The sequence below is a fragment of the Sinohyriopsis cumingii genome, unplaced genomic scaffold, assembly GCF_028554795.1.
Source record: "Sinohyriopsis cumingii isolate HCF-2022 unplaced genomic scaffold, ASM2855479v2 utg001339l, whole genome shotgun sequence".
Classification (NCBI taxonomy): domain Eukaryota; kingdom Metazoa; phylum Mollusca; class Bivalvia; order Unionida; family Unionidae; genus Sinohyriopsis; species Sinohyriopsis cumingii.
The window spans coordinates 2,090,728-2,103,176 of NW_028315985.1; the positions used below are offsets into that span (position 1 = coordinate 2,090,728).

The 12,449-nt window shown below is 33.5% G+C and overlaps 1 protein-coding gene across 2 annotated transcripts in view; it reads left to right on the forward strand.

Annotated features, from left to right (window-relative positions):
• Nucleotides 1-12,449, forward strand: part of LOC149772628 (cell adhesion molecule CEACAM5-like) — an 89,061-nt gene that overhangs the window by 51,623 nt on the left and 24,989 nt on the right. For both annotated transcript variants that reach the window (XR_016417659.1, XM_089947569.1), the window contains exons 6-7: nucleotides 854-1,120; nucleotides 5,774-6,043. Coding sequence is in view for 1 of the 2 variants with exons in the window: in XM_089947569.1 (XP_089803695.1) it covers nucleotides 854-1,120; nucleotides 5,774-6,043 (537 nt within the window). In the remaining variant the exon portion in view is untranslated. The remainder of the gene's footprint in view (nucleotides 1-853; nucleotides 1,121-5,773; nucleotides 6,044-12,449) is intronic.

Below are 12,449 nucleotides of genomic sequence, written 5' to 3' on the forward strand. Positions count from 1 at the left end.
AGCAACTTTAAATGCTAGTTAACCTTTGTATATATCAACTTTGAATGCTAGTTAACCTTAGTGTATATCAACTTTACATGCTACTTAACCTTAGTATGTATCAACTTTAAATGCTAGTTAACCTTAGTATGTATCAACTTTAAATGCTAGTTAACCTTAGTATATATCAACTTTAAATGCTAGTTAACCTTAGTATATATCAACTTTAAATGCTAGTTAACCATAGTATATATCGACTTTAAATGCTAGTTAACCTTAGTATATATCAACTTTAAATTCTAGTTAACCTTATATATATCAACTTTAAATGCTAGTTAACCTTAGTGTATATCAACTTTAAATGCTACTTAACCTTAGTATGTATCAACTTTAAATGCTAGTTAACCTTAGTATGTATCAACTTTAAATGCTAGTTAACCTTAGTATGTATCAACTTTAAATGCTAGTTAACCTTAGTATATATCAACTTTAAATTCTAGTTAACCTTATATATATCAACTTTAAATGCTAGTTAACCTTATATATATCAACTTTAAATGCTAGTTAACCTTAGTATATATCAACTTTAAATGCTAGTTAACCATAGTATATATCGACTTTAAATGCTAGTTAACCTTAGTATATATCAACTTTAAATTCTAGTTAACCTTATATATATCAACTTTAAATGCTAGTTAACCTTATATATATCAACTTTAAATGCTAGTTAACCTTATATATATATATCAACTCTAAATGCTAGTTAACCTTAGTATATATCAACTTTAAATGCTAATTAACTGTAGTATATATCAACCGTAGTATACATCAACTTTAAATGCTAGCTAACCATAGTAAGTTTTTGTTTTGTCAGATGGACCAGACCGCATTACACTATCCCCAAGCCAGATGTCCTATGAGCATGCAGAAAATTCTTCTCTCAATGTGAACTGTTCAACAGACTGTTTCCCCAGTTGTCAGTACAGATGGACTGGTCCTGGTGGAAATTACCCCAACAAAACAGGAATATTGTCCATTTCCAAGATATCCAGAAGTCAGACTGGTGTGTTTACTTGTACAGCATCTAATCCCAGCATAACAAGTAAATCAGTTACTGCTACTGTATCAGTTACAGTTCAGTGTAAGTATTTATACAAGTTGACTTGTTGTAACGTGGCTTTTGAAAGTATATAGCTGCCACAATGTTTATCAATCATTTTGTCTATCATACACTTTATTTAGACATCAGTAATTAATGTGAGCAGAACACTTTGTGTCATCTTTCTCATTTCAACGTACCATTTCTGTTTTGGTTACTACATAACATATTCTCCTTTTTATGCAAACTAAGTGTACATACATTTTACAAAGTGGGTTTGTGAAAATATTTCAGGCTATGACTCAGAAACTAAGGCTGTGAAAAATAGACAGAGGAATCAATGCTGACTGCATGTGTTAAATTCCTTTGTCATACACATTTAGAATGGGTCTAAAGGAGATTTCTAAGTTATAACCTAAGAACCAATCCCCACGGGGTATGGGCTACCCATGGACCATTGCTGTTTACATAACTAATTTGGTCATTTCAAGCTGAAATATATTACATTCTTTTGTCATATATGTTAGGGAGAGGCCTTAGATCTATACTTTTGAAGTGATAACCAAAGAACCAGTCCCAAGAGTTTTGAAGCTACCCAATGGTCCAGTGTTGTTTACGTAACTAATTTGGTTATTACATGCTGAGAAACTTCAAAGACATCCTAAGTCCGATTAAGCTAATGCCAATCACTAACCAAGACCAGCCTAGTAAATCTAGCCCCTGTAGTGATAAAAGGTGCCAAACATAACAGCATAAGATTGAGACTAGCACAGCGACTAGCGAAAAACTGAACATACATGGTCCAAACAGAACGTGCAAAACAGAATAAAATGTATCTCATCACATGTAATATCTGTAGCCTTCTTTATGTTGGACGAACTGAAAAGTTACACAAAGGGATCGCTGATCTGACTGGATGACAAAGACGTTGACTGTACAGAAGTCCAGTTGCAGAACACTTTTCTTCTCATGACCAAAGATACTGTGATGTAACACTTATTGCAACTGCTCACTGTTGAACCCCAACTGGAGTCCCCAAACCAGGAAAGAAAAGGAATCTTATTCCAAGATACGCTGCCTTAGAACATTGAAACCAAGTGGTTTAAACCAGGAAGAGAAAAAAAAGCCACACACAAATAAAATCGTCATTCTTTTGCAGTCGGCACATTTTAATTTCAATAATTCTTTCAATTTGCTTATTAGTCATCCAGCAGCTCACAACTACTAATAAAATAATGAAATATTCTTGACATATTTTGAGGCTACCCAAATTTGCATCCCAGAAACAGATGGTGATAGGGCTCATCAATTTCTTGGACAGTGTGAAATATGATGCAACATCAGCATCAAGTTGAAGCTAACTAGTCAAAATTTTCAAGCCTCATGTAGAAATATTGACGTAATTTTTTTAACTGCAAGTCTTGCCTTTTTATGTGTCTTGTCTGTGTTATGTAATTGCATTTGAAAAAGACTCATTTAGAGTCGAAATTATTCAGGCTAGTTAGAAACTAATTTTGCACTGTTCATTGTCAGTTTATTGCATTTATCTTAATTAATCCTTGACAAACCTGATCCCTTGCTGGAACCAGTGCACTTGAAATGACTGTTATTCACCATATGAATTATATTCTATATATGATTTTCCAAATTATTTGAAACATTCTTCAGTGACTGTGTATACTGAAGATAATGTTAGGGATAAAGATGTTAGAATTGCTGGCAGCAAACCAAATGAAGATTTACTATCAGCAATGAAATGGTTGTGCAATAATAAACTTGGCCTTAATTTGCAGAAACCCATTTAATGCTAATCTGCCCTGTATAATGGGCGGCCAAATATAGAAACTTTTACTTAGAAGTGAATGGCACAGAAATTGAAACTGTTGTGTCAAATGTTTGGTACCCTTATTAGGAATAAATGTATCTTAAAATGGCAATGACAACAAGGGTTAGAGCTTTTATGTCTTGCGAGTTGATCATGAAAGTATACAGTATATTTGTTTTAATATTTGTAATAATTAACTGCTATTTTTGCTTTGGTGTATCTTTTCCTGATGCTCATCACATGTTTAAGACATTGCCTATACCAGTTAGAACTTGGAGGTCTAGAAAGAAAGAAAAAACACGATAAAAGTCTGATACCTTCGGACAGACAGAATAGGCTCCTTCTTTTACTTGGACATCATGCATTTATACATGTGTCTCTGGGGCACTCAACATTTGATTGATTTAGGTATTTTTGTCATTTCTACCCAGATGTGTTCCCCTTATACTTTTTGTGAATATATTTATTTCTCTCCTGTCATTCCTTTATTTTCATGTAGCTGTGTCCATTATCATTGATCATGAGGGTCTTCAGTATATCACTAGTGAAGCTATGCTTCTTGTGTTTTATTTCTCCAATAGTTTTGGGTTTAAGTTCATTGTTGTAATACAACATTGTTGTAATACATTCAGTAATACCTTGAGATGCTGGAAATTGTGGGCACATTATTGCAGCATGGGATAACATCTCCGGTATGCAGGTCATGTGTAGAGATAGATCATTCCTAATTTGTCGTTTGTGGCCCAACAGGATTTGAGACCTGAAGGATGCTGTCAATGCCCAGGAAGGGGCCACATTATTTTCTGATGTATGGAAGTTGCCTGTGGCTATAGCACTTCATAGAATTTGTAAATCACCTATTTCAGTGATGACACTTCCCAGCATATGAACAACTGTTACACATGATTATATGAGAGGGATGACTTTCTGACTTTCTGTTGTATGTATGTCACCTGTGGCTAAGGACTTCCCAATGAAAAGAAGATTACTGCTTAATTACTGACCCTTCCCGGTGTATCAAAGTTGTATGATTGAATGAGAGAGGTGTCCAGAGTTATGAAGTACCCTGGTTCCACTAAGGGATGATCCATGATGGAGCCGGATCAAAGTAATTTTTGCAAATGCCTGTACTAATGTAAATCTTGGCTTTATTTGGAATAGAGGTATTTCTTGGCATTCAGTTATTTAGATAAGAGCCTGTAATAATGTATATTTTGGTTTGGTTTGCCATAATGCTATTTTTACAAGTGCCTGTGCTAATGTACATATTGGCATCACTTTGCATAAAGGTAATTCTTGGCATGATGACATTTTTTTTTCAAGTGCCTGTACTAATAATGTACATATTGGCATCGCTTGGCAACTGTTAAAACTTATCACACAGCTTGGAGAATTTTTACGATGCTTTGTTGTCATTGCTTCTCCTCCTATGCCACTTGATATTTGGTTTATGTAGATGTGAAATAAAGTTTTAATCTTTTCCCTGGTCTACTTTTGGGTGAACTTTCAAGAAAAGTTGGTAAAAAATGGTATTTTGGGAATTTTAATCATCATCACTCTTTCACCTTCCACATGGTTTGAGGGATTTTATTATAACTTTGTTGGACCAATATTTTCTCAGTGGAGATAAGAATAATGTTTTAATTTTGTCATCTTGCCCATATTGTGAGAATTTCCTCCATATTTTGCTCAATAAATAGCTGGTTACCGGATATGTGAAGTGGTTGTACTGTTTTCCTTTCGACCATTTTTTGGAAATATCTTGAAAAATGGTCACATTGATTCAATGATCTCATGATGGATATTTTGGTGGGGATGTGCAGATAAGATTTTACTGCTCTCATCTGACCCATTTTGGGCAAATTGTCTTGAAAAATTATCAGAGATTGAATATCTTGAGATTTTACATCATCATCGCTTCATCTCATACACTGGTCTGAGGATATCTTTTAAACTTTGAAGGCTACTAGATATGTGGTTGGTACAGATGCACAGTGATGTTTTACAGTTTTCCTCTGAACCATGTTTAGCAAAATTTTTGCAAAGTGTCAAAAACGGGGTGTTTTCCTAATTCACTTTGTCATTCATGTTTTGACCACCATTGGTTGAGGTTTCTTTAACTATGAAGTCTGAATAAGTGGTTGGATTAGAAATGCAATAAGGTTTTCTCCATTTATTTATCTCCTTTTAGCAGCATTTTACGTTAAAACTGCATAAAAAATATTTGCTGGTTGCTTGGGAAATTAGGTCATCATCGTTTGATGTCCACTAGTTGGAGGCTTTTATTGAAACTTCAGAGACTAGATATTATGTTGGTGCTGGTGTGCAACAAGGTTTTACTTTTTCCATGAAGCCATATTTTGAGAAATTGCAAAACAAATTGTCAGACAATTTATATTGTTTTAATTCCATGCATCGTCTCTTTTCTGTCCATATCCAATTTTATTGAAACTTTGCAGTCAAGTTATGTGGTACTTACAGATGTACAATAACATTTTATTTTTTTCATCTGGTCCATTTTGCAGAAGACGTCTTGAAAAATTATGAGCATTGCTCCAAATCTCTAAGTGTGGGTGCATGTATCTATAATATTTGCTAAGTAAGACACATGTGATCACTAGAACATGTTTGGCATGTGGGATTTTCATGCCTGTAACTGCATGTATGTCTAGTTGTATATGTAACCTTTATAAATAATGAATGTTTGGTCATTAAGTTGTATTCTGTTCTCAAGTAGTTTTATAGTTAATATTCTTTATATATTTTTATCTTTCGAAAAGTGAAACTCTTATATTTTGGTGGTCAGCTTATATGTTTTTGATGATGTGTTTAACCTTTTTAGAGTTTATGCAAGTCTTTTTAATGTTTAGATGGACCAGATAGTCCAGTCTTTACACCAGACAACACAGTGTACACAGTGAATGAGAGCCATGCTCCACCTGATATACGATGTTCAGCAGACTGTTTCCCCAGCTGCAGTTCTCGTTGGTACAAAGAACAGAAAGTGGTTTATGGCGATCCAGCAGATGTATTGTCCTTGGGAAATGTGTATAGAAATGCCACAGGCACTTATAGTTGCCAGTCAGAAAACACAGAAACCAATGCTACTGCAGAGAAAGCCATTCAACTTATAGTTCAGTGTGGGTATATTTGAATTTGTTTTTTTAATCTAACCTTCTGGGAAGGAAAGTGGGTTAACTTTAGTCTGATTGTCTCATACAGTAAAACCTGTTATGAGAGACCGCCCCTTCTGCCAACCAAAAGCGATCTCTCAAGACAGGTGGTCTCTCATAAGAGGTGTGTGAAAATGGACTGGTTTTCAGAGTCAATAGTTAGCATTGTTGAAAAATAAATAATATCCATACTCACTGTACATGTATCATATCCTTTATTCATGAATCTTGTTAAATATTGCATGCATTCCTCTCAAAATATCTTTATATAATAAAGATATACATCTATCAAACAACGAGAATAAAATTTTTATTTCAACATCACATTAATATGTACAAAAAATGAACAGTTAAAATATGATGTATATATCTTATTTTATACACTTATTCACTTGTTTTTTTTTAAAGAAATCCATTATACTTCTTTGTTGACATGTTTTACTCAGCTATTTAGTCTGAACATGTATCTCAATTATTGCCTTTTCCTGAATCAACTTTCCACTTACTGGTATGTTTTTACTCCTTGCAACACAAAACCACTCCCATACTCGCTCGTTCAGATCTCCGTAAACTGTCCGTCGTGCCGTGGCATATTTCCTCTGTGCTTGTGCACCTTTCTGCCATTCGTTTCTAATGGACTTCTTGTCTTTGTTTACATTCTGAACTTGCGTTTTACCGACGCTTAAGCTGACTGCTATTTTGCGAGTGGTCTCGCCTTTTTCATTTCTTTCAATGACATTAATCCTTTCTTCCAGTGTTAAATTTTTTCTTTTTTTCAGCGGAGATTCTGCCGTTGTTATTAGTGTTGACGTTATAAAGACTATCGGTTTTGATCAGGTTTTGGGGAATTGTGGACTAAATATATATTATGTACCAATGAATGAAACCAAAAGACATAATTAACTCATCAGGAAACAATACATTTATTCTGAGACGAAGTTTAAATCAACAGCGTTATAGCTCGATAAACAAATGTTCCGACCATCTGCACCCACGTAAACAGATTGTGGCTTGGTGAAACACTAACAAAAGAAATAAAAAATAATTTTAAAAAAATCCGGAAATGATTCTCACTTATTAGTATTAAAGACAATGAGCTCATTCACCCTCCAGGCATTATGGATTAACTGGAAAGCAAACGACGTACTCAAACCAACACTGAAGCCCTTTCAAACGATTTCTCACTTGGACATAAGGACTACCGGCGTTTTGTGAGTTTTCATAAAGATAAAGAAAAAATACAAACCTCTAAATTGACTGCGTATATCCATCATTACTCCCTTTGATGTTACTCTTACTGGCTATTCACATGACTTCGGCACTACAATGGCGGTTAGTGACATGTACTTTAGTCTGGTTTACTGCAGTTTACAAATGACACCGTACGCTGGAGTTGTAAATTTCACAAAACTGGTACTGTAGCAAGACAAATTATTTTTAAATACTTTATTAGAGCAATCTTTGCTATTTATGCAGTCTTTGTTACAAAGGATTAAATGATGGTTAGAGGTGTTTATCCCGATATATGGTTGTTCAACGATAGTGTTATTTAATGTGCACTTTGTTTGCATACTACATTTATCCCGAGCTCTAGTGTTTACAAAGGATTAAGTTAAGGTCAGTGGTGTCAATCTGTTTTGATTTTTTGGCGATGCGGTCGTTCATAGCAGTGTCAAAATGCATATTTTGCCAAGAAATCGCGGTCGCTGGTCGCGTTCAGCAGGTGGTCGTTCATAACAGAGCGTTTATATAGTAAAATCGATCCGTGCATTACGATTGTGGTCGGAAATGACAGGTGGTCGCTCATAGCAGAGGTCGCTCATGACAGGTTTTACTGTATCTAGTGTTTTTACGTGCAGAGTCGTATGCTACATGATCGCCCAGTGTGCATTTTATATGATGGTCTGTTTTCTTTCTGTCAGTGTGTATGTCCATGTGTTCCAGTATCTAATAATTTCTCTACTTTGTGTACTTAGGGCTTTTTTATTAGCTCTACTGCTCAGAGACAAGACTTGTTTATGATCCATCTGTTAGTGCAAGTGTATTATATGGAGTTTTCAATGATAGACATATTATGATGTTTCAGTAGTCCGAAATAAACTTTGCCAGATTTGACATGCATGCCATATTGTTGCCCAGTTAAAACAACCATTTAATTTGCTCCCTTTATATATATATATATATATATATATATATATATATATATATATATATATATATATATATATATCGAGAGAGAGAGAGATATAGATAGATCATATAAATTTGTTCGAGGAGTACATGGATGGAAATACAAATGATGAGGTGCAGTCGGTCTGCATTGACTTTGATTTACTAGCCAATATTCCGAATTCATAAAATTGAACAGTCTGGATGAGAAACTTTCATATGAGCCACAAGAAAAAACTAAATTAAAATAACTGTGATGTGAATATAAGCACCTGTTTCTTGATGTTCCAAAACACATAAAATATACCATGATGTTGAAAGTGCAGACTCTACACTGTGCAACAACATCATACAGGATGAATACTCTTGAGCAGGAATATTTGAAAAAGGAAATTCAACATTTGGTGGAGAATGTAGTGAACCAAGTAAACATGGCTGGAGTTCACCATGTATTCTTGTGCCGATACCAGATAATACTTTCCATATGTATTGACTATTTAAAACTGAACAGTGTGACCAAAACTAATTCATATACAATACCAAGAGTTGATGACTGAATTGACACACTTGGAAATGCAAATTATGTCACATAGTTACAAAGTTGTCCTTTTGAAAGGATTTTGGCGAGTTCCACACATGGAAATGAAATTTCAGTATTTACAAATCCAGATGGACTTTATCAATATAAAGTCATACCATTTGTTACTATTAATTGTAACCAAACATTCCAGCTTTTAGCAAACATAATAACATTTGGTATAGATAGCTGTGATGCTGCATCAGTGACGTCATTATATACAATGACACATCAATGAAATCAGTATATACAATGACACATCAATGACATCAGTATATACAATGACACATCAATAAAATCAGTATATACAATGACACATCAATGACATCAGTATATACAATGACACATCAATGATGTCAGTATATACAATGACACGTCAGTGACATCAGTATATACAATGACACATCAGTGACATCAGTATATACAGTGACACATCAATGACATCAGTATATACAATGACACCTTAAAAGATCACTTGGAAACTATTCAGAAATTCTTTGTTATACGCATTGTTGCAGATTTATTTTAATGAAAGTGAGTTTTGCCATGTTTGTGATTTTAGGATATATTGTAAGACACAGACACATTAAAGCTGTAGACATTAAGGTTAAGGCTATATCTGAATTCCCAGTGTCTATCAGTAAAAAAAACAACGGATGACTTTTTGGTATGACTGGATATTATCAGAAATTTTACTCAAATATTTCCATAATGTCTGAACCTGTGGCCACTGTGTTGAGCAAGAAACCAAGTTTCATTGGTATGAAAAATGTTGGGATGCTTTTAATAAATAAAATTTAAGGCCATACTTAACGGTGCACCATTTCTTTAAGCTCTAGATTTCAGTCAACCATTTAAATTGTATATTGATGTAAGTTAGGTAGGGGTTGGTGGAGTATTGTTTCAAGCAATCAGATATAGTGTAGATCATCCAATGTGCTATTTTTTGTAAAAAAACTGACCATAAAAATGATTCCACAATCAATACGGAATGTTTGGCTATAATATTAGCTTTGCAAGCTTTGAAGTGTATATTAGTTAAGTGCTTTCTAAAAAAATTTGTATGCTGTGATCACAACCTGCTTGCTTTCATCAACGTAATGAAAAGCAAAGATCAGAGATTTGTGAAATTGAGTTTGATGTTTCAGGAAATACAATATTGATATTAGTCATGTAAAGGGAATAGATTATCTGATTACAGGTGCACTTCACACATATAGAAGTACTATATTTTTTATTTTGCATATATATATATACATGTGTATGTGATTCACATGCCATCTTCCTATGTAATTTCATTGTTTGACTAATATATAAAAGAAAGCTTTATTGTATAAATCTTTCCTTTTATTTATAAGGGTGGTTTTAAGTATATCTGTATTTTCTGTTTGACTTTTGTTCTATGACTGTAGATTCTATTTTTTGATAGAACTATAAATAGGTATTTACTACTTTCGATCCCACCCTTGATGATAATTTGTTTACAAATTTGAGTTAATTTTCTGATTGGATGGTTGACATTTGTGACATGTCAAGTGGGTTGTGCAGTAAATCATGTCTTGAGAGACCACTGCTATGAAAGACCACCTGTCTTGAGAGACCAGGTTCTCCTTTAATAGTTTTATTAGTTATGTAGTGTTATGACCTGTCATGAGAGACCACCTGTCTTGAGATATATTCTGGCACAAGGGTGGTCTGTCAGGACAGGTTGTATTGTATTTCAAAATAAGCCAGGTATTATGAAAAGTCACATATATAAATTGTGACATAGAATGTTAAATATAGTTATGGATATCTATCTGCCGAGAGAATTGAAGTCTTCTTATTCCTAGTATTGTTCTTGTTTAATGTCAGACTGCAAATGTCTTTAACTTTGTGTTTAGATTTAAGTTTAGAGGAATCATGTATTTAAATCATGTATTGGAGGTACAAAGTGCTCATTTGACAGTCTGGCCTAAAGCAACATTTTGGGATTAATACAAATTCATTCAAAGACATTTTTGACAATGCCATTGTGATACATCAAGACTGATGTACAGTGAAGGATATTGGCCTACGTGTATATCCTATCATGTGCTGAAAAAAGCGTTAAAGCCACAATGACGTTTAATAAGTGTAATCATTACTTTTCTCTCAACCCTTCCATGACATTTGATTGTAGGTGGATATTGGTCATTCAAATTTCTGAAATGTCCACAGATTACTAGTTGATCATTTCATAACATATCCCAAAGTATTACTCTTTATTTCATGACATATCCCAAATTTTCTATATTAAAATATCCCCATAAGAGATCGCTTTGTTCTAGAGCTAAATCACACATATATATGCATGGTAAATACTGTCTTTGTTCTACAGCTACATAACTTGCACATATGTATATATATATATATATATATATATATATATATATATATATATATATATATATATATGCATGGTAAATGATATCTTTGTTAATGTTTTGAGTCAAACTTTAAGTACAGCCTTTTTTCATAAATGTTGATGTTTATGTGCTGTATACAATTTAATATCATTAGGCAAGATATTTTATAGTAAATTACCACTTAATGTAAAACTTGTTGTATACATTTTGTTGTTTTTGGATACATGACTAATTTTTCATAGAAGAGTTAATGATTCAAGCATGAATATTGGAGACCACATTTAATTGTCATATACATGTATTGATATAATCTGTTGCCTGGTTGTCTTGAAATTTGTAAATCAGGAGTCACTGTACTTTTTCTCTACGTTTAAAATTAGCCATCTGAGTTTTCCAGCAATTTTTAATTATGTAGTGAACATTTTTTTTATAACAGCATTATAGCCACATTTCTATTCAGGTATTCAAATTGTAAATTCTCAGTTTTTTTCAGGATTGACACTTTCAAGCTTGTCATCTACCCAAATACTTTCAGATCATCTTCTTCTCAGTATTTCCTTTTAAAATTCTTTTGTTTAGTTTGCAGTTTTTGACTATGAAATTGTTCCCACGTCAAGTTTATGAATTTGGCATGTCAGACTTTAGGGTTACTCTCAATATCATCAGTATTTGTTCTAATAGCATGAGCAGTGGTGGCATCGATTTACATAAACTTTTTATTATGGTCAGAAACCAATTTAAGGTAACAACTACTACCATGTCGGCCAATTCTGTGCGTCGGGTAATTCTGTGCAACGATACATCATTTCTGTAAACATTGGCTCAGGTGTTACTTTGGGTCAACAATCCATTTTGTATCGAGAAAGAATAATCACAATTTAATTAAGAAAAGTGATATTCATAAAGTGTACAAAAATGTCTGGCATTTCGACTTGAAATGCATATGAAAATGTGATTTTAAATTTCAACATGAAGACCCACTTCATGGCCTTCTTGAACTGGTAACCCAGAAAATCTGATTTACTGAGTATCTTTTAGAATCATACAAATGAATACATATAAAAAAGATGGAAATTTATACCTTAAAACAATACTGCATTTTAATCCAAGTTTCCGTTTTTGCAAGAAGTTCTCCTACACGTACAAGATCGTCTGCTACCTAACGTGTCAACATGCCGCTAGAATATAAATTCTCAAGAAATTCACCAGTGTATAGTCTGTTTCTAAATTCTTTATTAAT